Source organism: Oncorhynchus mykiss, chromosome 13 (assembly GCF_057628025.1).
Source record: "Oncorhynchus mykiss isolate SJ-2025 chromosome 13, ASM5762802v1, whole genome shotgun sequence".
Classification (NCBI taxonomy): Eukaryota; Metazoa; Chordata; class Actinopteri; order Salmoniformes; family Salmonidae; genus Oncorhynchus; species Oncorhynchus mykiss.
In genome coordinates, this window is record NC_143034.1 from 77,642,816 (window position 1) to 77,663,731 (window position 20,916).

General features: G+C 44.4%; 1 protein-coding gene across 4 annotated transcripts in view; it reads left to right on the forward strand.

The window, feature by feature from the left end:
- The first annotated feature begins 1,088 nt into the window (after positions 1-1,088).
- The window catches only part of LOC118937835 (transmembrane channel-like protein 5), a 33,785-nt gene continuing 13,957 nt past the window's right edge, over positions 1,089-20,916 (forward strand). For 3 of the 4 annotated variants that reach the window (XM_090197773.1, XM_090197774.1, XM_090197775.1), the window contains exons 1-12: positions 1,089-1,142; positions 1,704-1,831; positions 2,025-2,167; positions 2,350-2,433; positions 2,560-2,658; positions 6,387-6,489; positions 8,894-8,975; positions 10,124-10,384; positions 10,743-10,891; positions 13,350-13,524; positions 16,753-16,905; positions 17,031-17,200. In XM_090197773.1, coding sequence (XP_090053899.1) covers positions 1,758-1,831; positions 2,025-2,167; positions 2,350-2,433; positions 2,560-2,658; positions 6,387-6,489; positions 8,894-8,975; positions 10,124-10,384; positions 10,743-10,891; positions 13,350-13,524; positions 16,753-16,905; positions 17,031-17,200 — 1,493 coding nt within the window. In that variant the 5' untranslated portion in view covers positions 1,089-1,142; positions 1,704-1,757. Of the gene's footprint in view, positions 1,143-1,703; positions 1,832-2,024; positions 2,168-2,349; positions 2,434-2,559; positions 2,659-6,386; positions 6,490-8,893; positions 8,976-10,123; positions 10,385-10,742; positions 10,892-11,011; positions 11,048-13,349; positions 13,525-16,752; positions 16,906-17,030; positions 17,201-20,916 lie in introns of those variants that run through there. The other variant, XM_090197776.1, reaches the window with a different exon arrangement.

Consider the following 20,916-nt stretch of genomic DNA (forward strand, 5'->3'; position numbering starts at 1 on the left):
CAATTTGGATAAACTCCCATATCTACTGGGTGAAATACCAGTGTGCCATCACAGCAGCAAGATGTGTCACCTGTTGCCACAAGAAAAGGGCAACCAGTGAAGAACAAACACCATTGTAAATAAGACCCTTATTTATGTTTATTTATTTTCTCTTTTGTACTTCAACTATTTGCACATCGTTACAACACTGTTTATAGACATAATATGACATTTGAAATGTCTTTATTCTTTTGGAAGTTTTGTGAGTGTAATGTTTATTGTTAATTCTTTATTGTTAATTTCACTTTTGTTTATCTATTTCACTTGCTTTGGCAATGTAAACATATGTTGCCCATGCCAATAAAGCCCCTTAAATTGAAATTGAATTGAGAGAGAGAAGGGGGAGGGAGAGAATGAGTAGTGTTGTGTTTCTCAGCATGCTGTCATGATCCTAGTGTACACGTTGGCTTTGCATACATTTACATGAGAGAGTGTGAGGGAGAGAGATTGCGGGAGAGAGAGAAAGAGAGTGTTTTCTGTATTTAAAGAAGAGTCTGAGTACCTGTCACACAGATTCAGATCACACTACACTTGTGGCAACAACCTCTAGGCAACAAGCTGCCACACACACCCCTCGGGGATTGTTTGTGTCTTCATTAACATCGTGACTGACTGCATGAATCACAGCCGGTGTCCCACATGGCACCCTCTCCCCTATATAGTGCACTACTGTTAACAAAAGCCCCGTCAAAAGTAGTGCACTATATAGGAAATAGGGTGCCATTTGGGACACTACCCTAGAGCAGACATCCTACCTTCTTCTCAAACCTAAAGATACTATCTCTGTAAAGCCAAGAGTCTAACTGACTGACAGACTGGCCTATCTCTGTATTTATGTTGTGTGAAGCAAAAACATGTGTTTTGAATGTGTCTTGGGGTGTGTTGTGTACATCTGGTGTATGATGTAGCCTATGAATTCAGCCTGGTTTGATTAAAATATGTCAAACAAATGGTAGTGGTTTCGATTGCAGCTAGTTTATGATTTGAGTGCATCATGGCATATTTATTACCAGTATAACGTTACTGTATATGGCTCAACGGTGCCATCTAGTGACGGTTTCCCTGAATTTAGTTTTAGTGCTTGTTGTCAGTTGGGAGGAAAGGTGAGCGTTTTTTTTGTTCTTATTTGATTCCTTATAGGTCTCTGCTGCATTCACATTGATGAAATATAGATTTTGATAGGGAAATTTAGTCAAATCTTTGGTGTAAAGTTATAATTTCCCAACTGAAACCAACCAACGGCCGAATCTAAAGCGTCTAGGTATGCTAGCTAACATTAGCTAACAGTTAACTTAGCTAGCTAACATTAGCCAACAGTTAACTTAGCTAGCTAACATTAGCTAACAGTTAACTAAGCTTAGAAATTATTCCATGTAAGTTTGATGTACTTTTATGTGAAATGTACTATTTACATCACGCGTTGGACAGCTTAATTACTTGAAGTAACTAAGTATCAAGAAAACACAACTTGCAATTTTTTCGACCACAAATTGTTCTAGCTAACTAACTAGCGGGCTTGTCAAGTTAGCTAGGTACAGTACCTAGCTAGCTGTGCTAGCCACTTCGAGTGAGTTAACTAACGTTACCTGGCTTCTGATAGTTTGGTCAGCTACATACATTAGCCCGTGTCTATAACTGTTCTCCAACTACTTGTGTTTTCTCAGACAGACGTCCTTTGCTGTTTATTTATGGTTGAAGACTTGGCTTGTTAGTTAGCCATGTCTCGCTTTACCAGTGCCTTCGTTGCATCTCCTTATAGGAGTGATCAGGCTCCAAAACCAACTGATAAGAGGTGAGTGTGCAGACCTGTGCAAAAATCGAGATATTTTTTAGTCAGTTTGTGTTTCCATTAATTATCTCCCTCCCGCTCTCTCTCTTTTTCTCTCTCCGCTATCTCTCTTTTTCTCTCTCCCCCTTCCTTTCTATCTCCTTTCTCTTCCCCCTTCTCTCTCTCCCCACTCTTCCTTCCCACCCCACTCTTCCAGGTGGAGTAGGCCTCCAGAGGGCCTTGTTGTACCCCAGGATGTGGAGAGGGGGCTGGGGCCATGGAGTAAGGACCAGGGGCTGCCCAGCTCAGACCCCCCTCTCCCCCCTCAGCTGTGGGGACCCAAACGGCAGCTAGGCCAGTGTGAGTTCTGCACCTCAGATTGCACCCTATTCCCTATATAGTACTTTGCTGCTTTTGTCCAGGGCTCTGTTGGCTGATGGCTTGGCCCAGACGAGGGACACAGCCCTGTAAATACAGCTGTATCTTAGCTTACAACTCTCTCCCTCCCTGCTTCTCTCTCTCCCACCCTCTTCCCCCTACAGCCAGCCCTGGACCCAGGGTTCCCATGGATACTGCTACCAGGTACAGGATGACCAGCAGACAGCAGACAGGAACAGCTATCCTGGGTGGGTGTACTCACTGTGTGTGTAGTGGGTGTGTGTTACAGGCGAGGCACAGGTCTATAGATGATGATGGTGTGTGTGTGTGTGTGTGTGTGTGTGTGTGCATGTGTGCGTGTGTGTGTGTTGTAGTGCGTGGTTGTCGCAGGCAGAGTCCGCTCCCTCTACAGGGTACAGCTGTAGGGAGACTGGGGCTGTCAGAGGAGGAGGCCAAGGAGCAGATGGAGAACGGTCAGTACCATGTCACTGAGTGTGTGGGCGTGCGTGTGTGTGTGTGTGTGTGTGTGTGTGTGAGTAGAGAATGGTCAGTACCATGTTATTGTGCATCACCAATGACACTCTATTCCCTACAGTGAAAGTATTCACACCCCTTGACTTTTTCCACATTTTGTTGTGTTACTGGCCTATACACAATACCCCATAATGTCAAAGTGGAATTGTGTTTTTTGTTGTTGTTGTTGTTGTTTTTTTAATGAAAAGCTTAAATGCCTTCAGTAAGTATTTGTTATGGCCAGCCTACATGAGTTCAGGAGTAAAACTGTGCTTAACAAGTCACATAATAAGTTACATGGACTCACTCTTTGTGGAATAATAGGGTTTAACATGATTTTAGATTGACTACCTCATCTCTGTAACCCAACACCTAAATGACAGAGTGAAAAGAAGGAAGCCTGTACAGAATAAAACATATTCTAAAACATACATCCTGTTTGCAATAAGGCACTAAAGGAAAACTGCTAAAAATGTGGCAAAGAAATTCACTTTATGTCCTGAATTGTTATGTAATGTCCTGAAAAGTGTTATGTTTGGGGCAAATCCAACACAATACATCACTGAGTACCATATTTTCAAGCGTGGTGGTGGCTGCATCATGTTATGGGTATGCTTGTCATCGGGCAAGAATTAGGGAGTTTTTAGGATAAAAAGAAACGGAATGGAGCTAGGCAAAGGCCAAATCCAATTTTTTATTTATTTTTTATTTCCCCTTTATTTAACCAGGTAGGCCAGTTGAGAACACCTTTATTTAACCAGGTAGGCCAGTTGAGAACACCTTTATTTAACCAGGTAGGCCAGTTGAGAACACCTTTATTTAACCAGGTAGGCCAGTTGAGAACAAGTTCTCATTTACAACTGCGACCTGGCCAAGATAAAGCAAAGCAGTGCGACAAGAACAACAACACAGAATTACACATCAACAAACGTACAGTCAATAACACAATAGAAAAAATATATGTACAGTGTGTGCAAATGTAGAAGAGTAGGGAGGTAAAGGCAATAAATAGGCCATAGAGGAGAAATAATTACAATTTAGCATTAACACTGGAGTGATAGATGTGCAGATGATGATGTGCAAGTAGAGAAACTGGGGGGCAAAAGAGCAAGAGCATAAATAACAATATGGGGATGAGGTAGTTGGGTGTGTTGTTTACAGATGGGCTGTGTACAGTTTCAGTGATCAGAAAGCTGATATTTCTGTATTTCATTTTCAATAAATTTTGCACCAAAAAAAATCTAAAAACATGTTTTCATTTTGTCATTATGTGTAGATGGAAATACATATATTTAATCCATTCAGGCTGCAATCTCAACAAAACGTGGAATGAGTCGAGGGGTTTGAATACTTTCGGAAGGCACTTCTTTTGACCAGAGCGTTATGAGCCGTTCCTCCTCTATTGAAAAACAACGGCTTGTTCTGCACAAAGCCGTTCTTGCTCCAGTCATATGATACAGTCCCAAAATGGGGCATACTTTTCTCCATACTTTCTACATGGTGTTAGTTGTTTAGGTTTACACTGAATGCGTTTTTCCCCTAGAGTTTTATTTGACACTGTACGGCCTTAGGCTGCATGAAAAAAAAAAAACACTCTGGCAGCCCGCCCTAGAATTTCATATGCAGAAAAAACAACACTCTGGCAGCCCGCCCTAGAATTTCATATGCAGAAAAACCAACACTCTGGCAGCCCGCCCTAGAATTTCATATGCAGAAAAAACAACACTCTGGCAGCCCGCCCTAGAATTTCATATGCAGAAAAAACAACACTCTGGCAGCCCGCCCTAGAATTTCATATGCAGAAAAAACAACACTCTGGCCGCCCGCCCTAGAATTTCATATGCAGAAAAAACAACACTCTGGCAGCCCGCCCTAGAATTTCATATGCAGAAAAAACAACACTCTGGCAGCCCGCCCTAGAATTTCATATGCAGAAAAAACAACACTCTGGCAGCCCGCCCTAGAATTTCATATGCAGAAAAAACAACACTCTGGCCGCCCGCCCTAGAATTTCATATGCAGAAAAAACAACACTCTGGCAGCCCGCCCTAGAATTTCATATGCAGAAAAAACAACACTCTGGCAGCCCGCCCTAGAATTTCATATGCAGAAAAACCAACACTCTGGCAGCCCGCCCTAGAATTTCATATGCAGAAAAAACAACACTCTGGCAGCCCGCCCTAGAATTTCATATGCAGAAAAAACAACACTCTGGCAGCCCGCCCTAGAATTTCATATGCAGAAAAAACAACACTCTGGCAGCCCGCCCTAGAATTTCATATGCAGAAAAACCAACACTCTGGCAGCCCGCCCTAGAATTTCATATGCAGAAAAACCAACACTCTGGCAGCCCGCCCTAGAATTTCATATGCAGAAAAACCAACACTCTGGCAGCCCGCCCTAGAATTTCATATGCAGAAAAACCAACACTCTGGCAGCCCGCCCTAGAATTTCATATGCAGAAAAACCAACACTCTGGCAGCCCGCCCTAGAATTTCATATGCAGAAAAACCAACACTCTGGCAGCCCGCCCTAGAATTTCATATGCAGAAAAACCAACACTCTGGCAGCCCGCCCTAGAATTTCATATGCAGAAAAACCAACACTCTGGCAGCCCGCCCTAGAATTTCATATGCAGAAAAACCAACACTCTGGCAGCCCGCCCTAGAATTTCATATGCAGAAAAACCAACACTCTGGCAGCCCGCCCTAGAATTTCATATGCAGAAAAACCAACACTCTGGCCGCCCGCCCTAGAATTTCATATGCAGAAAAACCAACACTCTGGCAGCCCGCCCTAGAATTTCATATGCAGAAAAACCAACACTCTGGCAGCCCGCCCTAGAATTTCATATGCAGAAAAACCAACACTCTGGCAGCCCGCCCTAGAATTTCATATGCAGAAAAACCAACACTCTGGCAGCCCGCCCTAGAATTTCATATGCAGAAAAACCAACACTCTGGCAGCCCGCCCTAGAATTTCATATGCAGAAAAACCAACACTCTGGCAGCCCGCCCTAGAATTTCATATGCAGAAAAACCAACACTCTGGCAGCCCGCCCTAGAATTTCATATGCAGAAAAACCAACACTCTGGCCGCCCGCCCTAGAATTTCATATGCAGAAAAACCAACACTCTGGCAGCCCGCCCTAGAATTTCATATGCAGAAAAACCAACACTCTGGCAGCCCGCCCTAGAATTTCATATGCAGAAAAACCAACACTCTGGCAGCCCGCCCTAGAATTTCATATGCAGAAAAACCAACACTCTGGCAGCCCGCCCTAGAATTTCATATGCAGAAAAACCAACACTCTGGCCGCCCGCCCTAGAATTTCATATGCAGAAAAACCAACACTCTGGCAGCCCGCCCTAGAATTTCATATGCAGAAAAAACAACACTCTGGCAGCCCGCCCTAGAATTTCATATGCAGAAAAACCAACACTCTGGCAGCCCGCCCTAGAATTTCATATGCAGAAAAACCAACACTCTGGCCGCCCGCCCTAGAATTTCATATGCAGAAAAACCAACACTCTGGCAGCCCGCCCTAGAATTTCATATGCAGAAAAACCAACACTCTGGCAGCCCGCCCTAGAATTTCATATGCAGAAAAAAAAAAAAATCCTGATAAGGAAATAGGTTGCCTTTGGGACATAACCTTACTCTGCCCTATCGCTCTCCTGTTGAGCAGACACCGTGGAGTTGGTGAGAGAGCTGGTTACCATGCTGTCCAGAGACAGAGTCAAAGCTGTACGAGGCCTTCCTGTAAGTCTGGGGGAGCGCAGAAACATCAGGTAAACACACATTATGACGCATTCAACTACTTTTCACAGAGACAAACCAATATGTTATTTTTTATTTTATTTATTTAACCAGGCAAGTCAGTTAAGAACAAATTCTTATTTTCAATGACGGCCTAGGAACAGTGGGTTAACTGCCTGTTCAGAACGACAGATTTTGTACCTTGTCAGCTCGGGGGTTTGAACTCGCAACCTTTCGGTTACTGGTCCAAGGTCTCAGAGCAAGTGACGTCACCGATTGAAACGCTATTGAAACGCTATACCACCGCTAACTAAGCTAGCCGCTTCACATCCGTTAGACGTACAGTTAGGCCCTAAAGCTCAGGCTTACGCAGCGCAGTCTATACAGAACATTCAGAACGTATTCAGACCCCTTCCCCCTTTTTCCACATTTTCCATTTTCTAAAATGGATTAAATCGTTGTCTTTCCTCATCAATCTACACACAATACTCCATAATGACAAAGCCATTATTTAAAATAAAAAAAATCTAAAACTAAAAGAATACATTTACATAAGTATTCAGAGCCTTTACTCAGTACTTTGTTGAAGCACCTTTGGCAGTGATTACAGCCTCGAGTCTTCTTGGGTATGACGCTACAAGCTTGGCACACCTGTATTTGGGGAGTTTCTCTCATTCTTCTTTGCAGATCCTCTCAAGCTCTGTCAGGTTGGATGGGGAGCGTTGCTGCACAGAGATCAAATCAAATCAAATTTATTTATATAGCCCTTCGTACATCAGCTGATATCTCAAAGTGCTGTACAGAAACCCAGCCTAAAACCCCAAACAGCAAGCAATGCAGGTGTAGAAGCACGGTGGCTAGGAAAAACTCCCTAGAAAGGCCAAAACCTAGGAAGAAACCTAGAGAGGAACCAGGCTATGTGGGGTGGCCAGTCCTCTTCTGGCTGTGCCGGGTGGAGATTATAACAGAACATGGTCAAGATGTTCATAAATGACCAGCATGGTCGAATAATAATAAGGCAGAACAGTTGAAACTGGAGAAGCAGCACAGTCAGGTGGACTGGGGACAGCAAGGAGTCATCATGTCAGGTATTCCTGGGGCATGGTCCTAGGGCTCAGGTCCTCCGAGAGAGAGAAAGAGAGAAGGAGAGAATTAGAGAACGCACACCTAGATTCACACAGGACACCGAATAGGACAGGAGAAGTACTCCAGATATAACAAACTGACCCTAGCCCCCGACACATAAACTACTACTGCAGCATAAATACTGGAGGCTGAGACAGGAGGGGTCAGGAGACACTGTGGCCCATTCCGAGGACACCCCCGGACAGGGCCAAACAGGAAGGATATAACCCCACCCACTTTGCCAAAGCACAGCCCCCACACCACTAGAGGGATATCTTCAACCACCAACTTACCATCCTGAGACAAGGCTGAGTATAGCCCACAAAGACCTCCGCCACGGCACAACCCAAGGGGGGGGGGGGGCGCCAACCCAAACAGGATGACCACATCAGTGACTCAACCCACTCAGGTGACGCACCCCCTCCAGGGACGGCATGAGAGAGCCCCAGTAAGCCAGTGACTCAGCCCCTGTAATAGGGTTAGAGGCAGAGAATCCCAGTGGAAAGAGGGGAACCGGCCAGGCAGAGACAGCAAGGGCGGTTCGTTGCTCCAGAGCCTTTCCGTTCACCCTCCCACTCCTGGGCCAGACTACACTCAATCATATGACCCACTGAAGAGATGAGTCTTCAGTAGAGACTTAAAGGTTGAGACCGAGTTTGCGTCTCTGACATGGGTAGGCAGACCGTTCCATAAAAATGGAGCTCTATAGGAGAAAGCCCTGCCTCCAGCTGTTTGCTTAGAAATTCTAGGGACAATTAGGAGGCCTGCGTCTTGTGACCGTAGCGTACGTGTAGGTATGTACGGCAGGACCAAATCAGAGAGATAGGTAGGAGCAAGCCCATGTAATGCTTTGTAGGTTAGCAGTAAAACCTTGAGAGATGTTTGATCATGTTCAAGTCCAGGCTCTGGCTGGGCCACTCAAGGACATTTAGAGACTTGTCCCGAAGCCACTCCTGCGTTGTCTTGGCCTTTTGCCCCAGTCTGAAGTCCTCAACACTCTGGAGCAGGTTTTCATCAAGGATCTCTCGGTACTTTGCTCCATTCATCTTTCCCTCGATCCTGATTAGTCTCCCAGTTCCTGCCGCTGAAAAACATCCCCACAGCATGATGCTGCCACCACCGTGCTTCACCATACAGATGGTGCCAGGTTTCCTTCCAGACGTAAAGCTTGGCATTCAGGCCAAAGAGTTCAATCTTAGTTTCATCAGACCAGAGAATCTTGTTTCTCATGGTCTGAGAGTCCTTTACAGATATAACTGCGGGGACTGCGGGCTATGGGTCAACCGTCTCATCACTACTGTGTGTTTCCAGGTGCCGTGTCTTAGCAGAGAAGTTCTCCAGGAGGAGTCTAGAGAGAACAAGCTGCACTGACTGTTGGGAGCAGATCTCACTGGTCAGAACCCATGTCCTGTAGTAGTCACTAGATAGACATGTTAGAGAGGACACTGGTCAGAACCCATACCCTGTAGTAGTCACTAGATAGGCATGTTAGAGAGGACACTGGTCAGAACCCATATCCTGTTGTAGTCACTAGATAGACATGTTAGAGAGGACACTGGTCAGAACCCATATCCTGTAGTAGTCACTAGATAGACATGTTAGAGAGGACACTGGTCAGAACCCATATCCTGTAGTAGTCACTAGATAGACATGTTAGAGAGGACACTGGTCAGAACCCATATCCTGTAGTAGTCACTAGATAGACATGTTAGAGAGGACACTGGTCAGAACCCACATCCTGTAGTAGTCACTAGATAGACATGTTAGATAGGACACTGGTCAGAACCCATATCCTGTAGTAGTCACTAGATAGACATGTTAGAGAGGACACTGGTCAGAACCCATATCCTGTAGTAGTCACTAGATAGACATGTTAGAGAGGACACTGGTCAGAACCCATATCCTGTAGTAGTCACTAGATAGACATGTAAGAGAGGACACTGGTCAGAACCCATGTCCTGTAGTAGTCACTAGATAGACATGTAAGAGAGGACACTGGTCAGAACCCATGTCCTGTAGTAGTCACTAGATAGACATGTTAGAGAGGACACTGGTCAGAACCCATATCCTGTAGTAGTCACTAGATAGACATGTTAGAGAGGACACTGGTCAGAACCCATATCCTGTAGTAGTCACTAGATAGACATGTTAGAGAGGACACTGGTCAGAACCCATATCCTGTAGTAGTCACTAGATAGACATGTTAGAGAGGACACTGGTCAGAACCCATATCCTGTAGTAGTCACTAGATAGACATGTAAGAGAGGACACTGGTCAGAACCCATGTCCTGTAGTAGTCACTAGATAGACATGTAAGAGAGGACACTGGTCAGAACCCATGTCCTGTAGTAGTCACTAGATAGACATGTTAGAGAGGACACTGGTCAGAACCCATATCCTGTAGTAGTCACTAGATAGACATGTTAGAGAGGACACTGGTCAGAACCCATATCCTGTAGTAGTCACTAGATAGACCTGTTAGAGAGGACACTGGTCAGAACCCATATCCTGTAGTAGTCACTAGATGTCTCTGTCTCTCAGTCTGTTCGTAGGTGCAGCAGTGTGGTGTTTTTCAGACAGTCTCTCTCTCTGTGGCGCGGTTCTCTGAGGGAGATCAGTGGAAGGTTTGGTTCTGCTGTCCTCTGCTACTTCCTGTTTCTAAGATGGCTGCTCCTCTTCAACCTCCTCTCTTCCCTCCTCAACCTCTCCTTCATCACATTGCCGTGGGCGCTGCTTGGCACCGACACTCAGGGCGCCGGGGCAACTGCCGGGTTCAGGGGACTGGAGCTCCTCACTGGAGTGGTGAGTGGACACACTGACACGGACACATGCATACATATAGGATACGCAGACACACACAAATACACACTCTGTTTTAAAGATGCAGTAACTAAGTCTAAAGTGTCATCTGTCTGTCTGCCTGTCTGTCTCTCTCTCTCTCCCTGCCTCTCTCCCTGTTTCTCTCTCTCCCTGTTTCTCTCCCTTCCTCTCTCCCTGCTTATCTGTCTGTTTGTCTGCCTCTCCATACCTCTCTCCCTGTCTCTCTCTCCCTGCCTCTCTCCCTGTCTATCTCTCTCCCTGCCTCTCACTGTCTCTGTCACTCCATACCTCTCTCCCTGTCTCTCTCTCCCTGCGTGTGTGTGTGTGTGTGTGTGTGTAGGGGTGGTTCAACGTGTCCATGCTGTACTATGGTGTCTACAGCAGTAACAGTGTGCTGAGTGGAGGCCAGTCTAGTTATAACATCCAGCTAGCTTACCTCTTTACCATCACCTCCTACATGCTGCTCTGTGGAGCCTCACTCATATACAGGTAATACTGTCTGTCTGTCTGTCTGTCTGTCTGTCTGTCTTACCTCCTACATGCTGCTCTGTGGAGCCTCAGTCATATACAGGTAATACTGTCTGTCTGTCTGTCTGTCTGTCTTACCTCCTACATGCTGCTCTGTGGAGCCTCAGTCATATACAGGTAATACTGTCTGTCTGTCTGTCTGTCTGTCTGTCTGTCTGTCTGTCTGTCTGTATGTCTGTCTGTATGTCTGGTTTACCTCCTACATGCTGCTCTCTGGAGCCAGATACTCTTCCTGGGGTTTATTATGTATCCCCATTAGTTCCTGTCAAGGCAGCAGCTACTCTTCCTGGGGTTTATTATGGATCCTCATTAGTTCCTGCCAAGGCAGCAGCTACTCTTCCTGGGGTTTATTATGGATCCTCATTAGTTCCTGCCAAGGCAGCAGCTACTTTTCTGCCTTGGCTGTACCTCCATAATATCTGTCATAATCACACCAGACAGGGAACAGCTGGCTCTGGTCTACTGTCCCCTCCCGCTCGCCCCACTCAGATTTTTTTTTGCTAGTGAGATGTCCGGTCCTGAGGCACCCCTCCGCGGGGCGGGGCCAATAAGTAGCCCGGAGTGGCCCCGCCCCAGTCAGAAAAAACAATGGAGTGGGGTGTCTCACTTTCTCTACCGTCCCTGGCGTCTACACAGTAAACAAACAAACAACTGACTTTCAGCTTGTAGGGAAGGACATTCAACATGTATGGCACTGACACAAATGACTAATAATATGGAGGAACAGTCAGCATGCCAGATATTATGGAGGAACAGTCAGCATGCCAGATATTATGGAGGAACAGTCAGCATGCCAGATATTATGGAGGAACAGTCAGCATGCCAGATATTATGGAGGAACAGTCAGCATGCCAGATATTATGGAGGAACAGTCAGCATGCCAGATATTATGGAGGAACAGTCAGCATGCCAGATATTATGGAGGAACAGTCAGCATGCCAGATATTATGGAGGAACAGTCAGCATGCCAGATATTATGGAGGAACAGTCAGCATGCCAGATATTATGGAGGAACAGTCAGCATGCCAGATATTATGGAGGAACAGTCAGCATGACAGATATTATGGAGGAACAGTCAGCATGCCAGATATTATGGAGGAACAGTCAGTCAGCATGCCAGATATTATGGAGGAACAGTCAGTCAGCATGCCAGATATTATGGAGGAACAGTCAGTCAGCATGCCAGATATTATGGAGGAACAGTCAGTCAGCATGCCAGATATTATGGAGGAACAGTCAGTCAGCATGCCAGATATTATGGAGGAACAGTCAGTCAGCATGCCAGATATTATGGAGGAACAGTCAGCATGCCAGATATTATGGAGGAACAGTCAGCATGCCAGATATTATGGAGGAACAGTCAGCATGCCAGATATTATGGAGGAACAGTCAGCATGACAGATATTATGGAGGAACAGTCAGCATGCCAGATATTATGGAGGAACAGTCAGCATGCCAGATATTATGGAGGAACAGTCAGCATGCCAGATAATATGGAGGAACAGTCAGCATGCCAGATATTATGGAGGAACAGTCAGCATGCTAGATATTATGGAGGAACAGTCAGCATGCCAGATATTATGGAGGAACAGTCAACATGCCAGATAATATAGAGGAACAGTCAGTCAGCATGCCAGATAATATGGAGGAACAGTTAGCATGCCAGATATTATGGAGGAACAGTCAGCATGCCAGATATTATAGAGGAACAGTCAGCATGCCAGATAATATAGAGGAACAGTCAGTCAGCATGCCAGATAATATGGAGGAACAGTTAGCATGCCAGATATTATGGAGGAACAGTCAGCATGCCAGATATTATAGAGGAACAGTCAGCATGCCAGATATTATGGAGGAACAGTCAGCATGCCAGATAATATGGAGGAACAGTCAGCATGCCAGATAATATAGAGGAACAGTCAGTCAGCATGCCAGATAATATGGAGGAACAGTTAGCATGCCAGATATTATGGAGGAACAGTCAGCATGCCAGATAATATAGAGGAACAGTCAGTCAGCATGCCAGATAATATGGAGGAACAGTTAGCATGCCAGATATTATGGAGGAACAGTCAGCATGCCAGATATTATGGAGGAACAGTCAGCATGCCAGATAATATGGAGGAACAGTCAGCATGACAGATAATATGGAGGAACAGTCAGCATGCCAGATAATATAGAGGAACAGTCAGCAAGCCAGATAATATGGAGGAACAGTCAGTCAGCATGCCAGATATTATGGAGGAACAGTCAGCATGCCAGATAATATGGAGGAACAGTCAGCATGCCAGATAATATGGAGGATCAGTCAGCATGACAGATATTATGGAGGAACAGTCTGTGTGTGTGTGTGTGTGTGTGTGTGTGTGTGTGTGTGTGTGTGTGTGTGTGTGTGTGTGTGTGTGTGTGTGTTGAGCAGCATGGCAGGGTGTCTCCAGACTGGTGTTGTGGCGTCAGGTGTAGCGGCTCAGAGACCTGGCTCTCTGTCTGGAAGAGGAGATGACTACTGGAGACTGTTGTGTAGCTGGGACTTCTCTCTGCTGCACCACGCGGACATACACACACACAGGACCAACCTGCTAGTACATCTAAAGGTACTCTCACACACACACACACACACAAACACACACACACACATACACATACACATACACATACACAGAAACAACCTGCTAGTATTACTGAAGATACACACATAAACAACCTGCTAGTATTACTGAAGATACACACATAAACAACCTGCTAGTATTACTGAAGATACACACATAAACAACCTGCTAGTATTACTGAACTCTGTTGATTTGTATTGAGACCTCTAACTCTGTTGATTTGTATTGAGACCTCTAACTCTGTTGATTTGTATTGAGACCTCTAACTGTTGATTTGTATTGAGACCTCTAACTCTGTTGATTTGTATTGAGACCTCTAACTCTGTTGATTTGTATTGAGACCTCTAACTCTGTTGATTTGTATTGAGACCTCTAACTCTGTTGATTTGTATTGAGACCTCTAACTCTGTTGATTTGTATTGAGACCTCTAACTGTTGATTTGTATTGAGACCTCTAACTCTGTTGATTTGTATTGAGACCTCTAACTGTTGATTTGTATTGAGACCTCTAACTCTGTTGATTTGTATTGAGACCTCTAACCCTGTTGATCTGTATTGAGACCTCTAACTCTGTTGATTTGTATTGAGACCTCTAACCCTGTTGATTTGTATTGAGACCTCTAACTCTGTTGATTTGTATTGAGACCTCTAACTGTTGATTTGTATTGAGACCTCTAACTCTGTTGATTTGTATTGAGACCTCTAACTCTGTTGATTTGTATTGAGACCTCTAACTCTGTTGATTTGTATTGAGACCTCTAACTGTTGATTTGTATTGAGACCTCTAACTGTTGATTTGTATTGAGACCTCTAACTGTTGATTTATATTGAGACCTCTAACTGTTGATTTGTATTGAGACCTCTAACCCTGTTGATCTGTATTGAGACCTCTAACTCTGTTGATTTGTATTGAGACCTCTAACCCTGTTGATTTGTATTGAGACCTCTAACTCTGTTGATTTGTATTGAGACCTCTAACTCTGTTGATCTGTATTGAGACCTCTAACCCTGTTGATTTGTATTGAGACCTCTAACTCTGTTGATCTGGATTGAGACCTCTAACCCTGTTGATTTGTATTGAGACCTCTAACTCTGTTGATTTGTATTGAGACCTCTAACTCTGTTGATCTGTATTGAGACCTCTAACCCTGTTGATTTGTATTGAGACCTCTAACTCTGTTGATCTGTATTGAGACCTCTAACCCTGTTGATTTGTATTGAGACCTCTAACCCTGTTGATTTGTATTGAGACCTCTAACTGTTGATTTGTATTGAGACCTCTAACCCTGTTGATTTGTATTGAGACCTCTAACTGTTGATTTGTATTGAGACCTCTAACCCTGTTGATTTGTATTGAGACCTCTAACCCTGTTGATTTGTATTGAGACCTCTAACTCTGTTGATTTGTATTGAGACATCTAACCCTGTTGATTTGTATTGAGACCTCTAACTCTGTTGATTTGTATTGAGACCTCTAACTGTTGATTTGTATTGAGACCTCTAACCCTGTTGATTTGTATTGAGACCTCTAACTCTGTTGATTTGTATTGAGACCTCTAACTCTGTTGATTTGTATTGAGACCTCTAACTCTGTTGATTTGTATTGAGACCTCTAACTCTGTTGATTTGTATTGAGACCTCTAACTGTTGATTTGTATTGAGACCTCTAACTCTGTTGCTCTGTATTGAGACCTCTAACTCTGTTGATCTGTATTGAGACCTCTAACTGTTGATTTGTATTGAGACCTCTAACTCTGTTGATTTGTATTGAGACCTCTAACTCTGTTGATCTGTATTGAGACCTCTAACTCTGTTGATCTGTATTGAGACCTCTAACTGTTGATTTGTATTGAGACCTCTAACCCTGTTGATTTGTATTGAGACCTCTAACTCTGTTGATCTGTATTGAGACCTCGAACTGTTGATTTGTATTGAGACCTCTAACCCTGTTGATTTGTATTGAAACCTCTAACTCTGTTGATCTGTATTGAGACCTCTAACTCTGTTGATCTGTATTGAGACCTCTAACTGTTGATTTGTATTGAGACCTCTAACCCTGTTGATTTGTATTGAGACCTCTAACTCTGTTGATCTGTATTGAGACCTCTAACTCTGTTGATTTGTATTGAGACCTCTAACTCTGTTGATTTGTATTGAGACCTCTAACTCTGTTGATTTGTATTGAGACCTCTAACTGTTGATTTGTATTGAGACCTCTAACCCTGTTGATTTGTATTGAGACCTCTAACTCTGTTGATTTGTATTGAGACCTCTAACTCTGTTGATTTGTATTGAGACCTCTAACTCTGTTGATTTGTATTGAGACCTCTAACTCTGTTGATTTGTATTGAGACCTCTAACTGTTGATTTGTATTGAGACCTCTAACTCTGTTGATTTGTATTGAGACCTCTAACTCTGTTGATCTGTATTGAGACCTCTAACTCTGTTGATCTGTATTGAGACCTCTAACTGTTGATTTGTATTGAGACCTCTAACCCTGTTGATTTGTATTGAGACCTCTAACTCTGTTGATCTGTATTGAGACCTCTAACTGTTGATTTGTATTGAGACCTCTAACCCTGTTGATTTGTATTGAGACCTCTAACTCTGTTGATCTGTATTGAGACCTCTAACTCTGTTGATCTGTATTGAGACCTCTAACTGTTGATTTGTATTGAGACCTCTAACTCTGTTGATTTGTATTGAGACCTCTAACTGTTGATTTGTATTGAGACCTCTAACTGTTGATTTGTATTGAGACCTCTAACTCTGTTGATTTGTATTGAGACCTCTAACTCTGTTGATTTGTATTGAGACCTCTAACTCTGTTGATCTGTATTGAGACCTCTAACCCTGTTGATTTGTATTGAGACCTCTAACTCTGTTGATTTGTATTGAGACCTCTAACTCTGTTGATCTGTATTGAGACCTCTAACTCTGTTGATTTGTATTGAGACCTCTAACTCTGTTGATTTGTATTGAGACCTCTAACTCTGTTGATCTGTATTGAGACCTCTAACCCTGTTGATCTGTATTGAGACCTCTAACTGTGACCTTGTAGCTTGGTTGAGTAGGCTATTGCATGCAAAAGGCATCCTTGGGGGGGCTGGGGGAACAGACAGAATGAAACACACATCCCCCCCCCCCCACACACACACACACACACACACACACACACACACGTACCCATCTTACTAGCTGTGTTTGTCTAGGAGTCTCTAAGGGAGAGCAGAGTGGAGAGAGAGCTGTCTGTGTCAGACAAGATGAGGGCCTGTCTGGTCCGTCTGGCTGTCTGGCTTCTGTCTGTCTGTCTGGCTACTGGGGCCTGTGTGGCTGTCTACTACCTCTGTCAGCACAACCTGCAGGTCAGTAGCACAAACACACACCACACACACACAGTTTAATGTGTTGTACTGTCACCTGGAACTACCTCTGTGTGTGTGTGTGTGTGTGTGTGTGTGTGTGTGTGTGTGTGTGTGTGTTTCTCCAGTGTGTGGTAACGTCCCCCAGTCCAGAGGATGTCCTGACAGAGGCCTGGTCTCTGCTGCTGCCTGTAGCAGTGTGTGTCCTCAACACCTTCATATCACTACTCTACGCACACACACACAGACTGGAGCGCTACGATAGCCCACGTACACGCATCTACGTCACGGTGCTCAGGTAACTCACGCAGTACACACACACAGTACACACACACAGTACACACACACCCACGCACACAGTACACACACACCCACGCACACAGTACACACACACACACACACACACACACACACCCACAAACAGTATACACACACCTACGCACAAACAGTACACACACACACACACACACACACACAGTACACACACACACACACACACACACACACACCCACGCACACACAGTACACACACTCACGCACACACAGTACACAGTAGTAGGTAACATGTTATTGTCTCTGTGACTGTAACACCCCAGACCCTCAGTAGTAGGTAACATGTTATTGTCTCTGTAACTGTAACACCCCATACCCTCATTAGTAGGTAACATGTTATTGTCTCTGTGACTGTAACACCCTAGACCCTCAGTAGTAGGTAACATGTTATTGTCTCTGTGACTGTAACACCCCATACCCTCATTAGTAGGTAACATGTTATTGTCTCTGTGACTGTAACACCCCAGACCCTCAGTAGTAGGTAACATGTTATTGTCTCTACTCTGACTGTAACACCCCATACCCTCAGTAGTAGGTAACATGTTATTGTCTCTGTGACTGTAACACCCCAGACCCTCAGTAGTAGGTAACATGTTATTGTCTCTGTGACTGTAACACCCCATACCCTCATTAGTAGGTAACATGTTATTGTCTCTGTGACTGTAACACCCCAGACCCTCAGTAGTAGGTAACATGTTATTGTCTCTGTGACTGTAACACCTCAGACCCTCAGTAGTAGGTAACATGTTATTGTCTCCACTCTGACTGTAACACCCAGACCCTCAGTAGTAGGTAACATGTTATTGTCTCTGTGACTGTAACACCCCATACCCTCATTAGTAGGTAACATGTTATTGTCTCTGTGACTGTAACACCCCAGACCCTCATTAGTAGGTAACATGCTATTGTCTCTGGGACTGTAACACCCCAGACCCTCAGTAGTAGGTAACATGTTATTGTCTCTGCGACTGTAACACCCCAGACCCTCAGTAGTAGGTAACATGTTATTGTCTCTGTGACTGTAACACCCCAGACCCTCATTAGTAGGTAACATGTTATTGTCTCTGTGACTGTAACACCCCAGACCCTCAGTAGTAGGTAACATGTTATTGTCTCTGTGACTGTAACACCCCAGACCCTCAGTAGTAGGTAACATGTTATTGTCTCTGTGACTGTAACACCCCATACCCTCAGTAGTAGGTAACATGTTATTGTCTCTGTGACTGTAACACCCCAGACCCTCAGTAGTAGGTAACATGTTATTGTCTCTACTCTGACTGTAACACCCCATACCCTCAGTAGTAGGTAACATGTTATTGTCTCTGTGACTGTAACACCCCAGACCCTCATTAGTAGGTAACATGTTATTGTCTCTGTGACTGTAACACCCCAGACCCTCAGTAGTAGGTAACATGTTATTGTCTCTCTGACTGTAACACCCCAGACCCTCAGTAGTAGGTAACATGTTATTGTCTCTGTGACTGTAACACCCCAGACCCTCAGTAGTAGGTAACATGTTATTGTCTCTGTGACTGTAACACCCCAGACCCTCATTAGTAGGTAACATGTTATTGTCTCTGTGACTGTAACACCCCAGACCCTCAGTAGTAGGTAACATGTTATTGTCTCTGTGACTGTAACACCCCATACCCTCAGTAGTAGGTAACATGTTATTGTCTCTGTGACTGTAACACCCCAGACCCTCAGTAGTAGGTAACATGTTATTGTCTCTGTGACTGTAACACCCCAGACCCTCAGTAGTAGGTAACATGTTATTGTCTCTGTGACTGTAACACCCCAGACCCTCAGTAGTAGGTAACATGTTATTGTCTCTGTGACTGTAACACCCCCAGACCCTCAGTAGTAGGTAACATGTTATTGTCTCTGTGACTGTAACACCCCAGACCCTCAGTAGTAGGTAACATGTTATTGTCTCTACTCTGACTGTAACACCCCAGACCCTCAGTAGTAGGTAACATGTTATTGTCTCTACTCTGACTGTAACACCCCATACCCTCAGTAGTAGGTAACATGTTATTGTCTCTGTGACTGTAACACCCCAGACCCTCATTAGTAGGTAACATGTTATTGTCTCTGTGACTGTAACACCCCAGACCCTCAGTAGTAGGTAACATGTTATTGTCTCTGTGACTGTAACACCCCAGACCCTCAGTAGTAGGTAACATGTTATTGTCTCTGTGACTGTAACACCCCAGACCCTCAGTAGTAGGTAACATGTTATTGTCTCTACTCTGACTGTAACACCCCATACCCTCAGTAGTAGGTAACATGTTATTGTCTCTGTGACTGTAACACCCCAGACCCTCATTAGTAGGTAACATGTTATTGTCTCTGTGACTGTAACACCCCAGACCCTCAGTAGTAGGTAACATGTTATTGTCTCTGTGACTGTAACACCCCAGACCCTCAGTAGTAGGTAACATGTTATTGTCTCTGTGACTGTAACACCCCAGACCCTCAGTAGTAGGTAACATGTTATTGTCTCTACTCTGACTGTAACACCCCATACCCTCAGTAGTAGGTAACATGTTATTGTCTCTGTGACTGTAACACCCCAGACCCTCATTAGTAGGTAACATGTTATTGTCTCTGTGACTGTAACACCCCAGACCCTCAGTAGTAGGTAACATGTTATTGTCTCTCTGACTGTAACACCCCAGACCCTCAGTAGTAGGTAACATGTTATTGTCTCTGTGACTGTAACACCCCCAGACCCTCAGTAGTAGGTAACATGTTATTGTCTCTGTGACTGTAACACCCCAGACCCTCATTAGTAGGTAACATGTTATTGTCTCTGTGACTGTAACACCCCAGACCCTCATTAGTAGGTAACATGTTATTGTCTCTGTGACTGTAACACCCCAGACCCTCAGTAGTAGGTAACATGTTATTGTCTCTGTGACTGTAACACCCCATACCCTCAGTAGTAGGTAACATGTTATTGTCTCTGTGACTGTAACACCCCAGACCCTCAGTAGTAGGTAACATGTTATTGTCTCTGTGACTGTAACACCCCAGACCCTCAGTAGTAGGTAACATGTTATTGTCTCTACTCTGACTGTAACACCCCATACCCTCAGTAGTAGGTAACATGTTATTGTCTCTGTGACTGTAACACCCCAGACCCTCAGTAGTAGGTAACATGTTATTGTCTCTGTGACTGTAACACCCCAGACCCTCAGTAGTAGGTAACATGTTATTGTCTCTACTCTGACTGTAATACCCCAGACCCTCAGTAGTAGGTAACATGTTATTGTCTCTGTGACTGTAACACCCCAGACCCTCATTAGTAGGTAACATGTTATTGTCTCTGTGACTGTAACACCCCAGACCCTCAGTAGTAGGTAACATGTTATTGTCTCTCTGACTGTAACACCCCAGACCCTCAGTAGTAGGTAACATGTTATTGTCTCTACTCTGACTGTAACACCCCAGACCCTCAGTAGTAGGTAACATGTTATTGTCTCTACTCTGACTGTAACACCCCAGACCCTCAGTAGTAGGTAACATGTTATTGTCTCTACTCTGACTGTAACACCCCAGACCCTCAGTAGTAGGTAACATGTTATTGTCTCTGTGACTGTAACACCCCAGACCCTCAGTAGTAGGTAACATGTTATTGTCTCTACTCTGACTGTAACACCCCAGACCCTCAGTAGT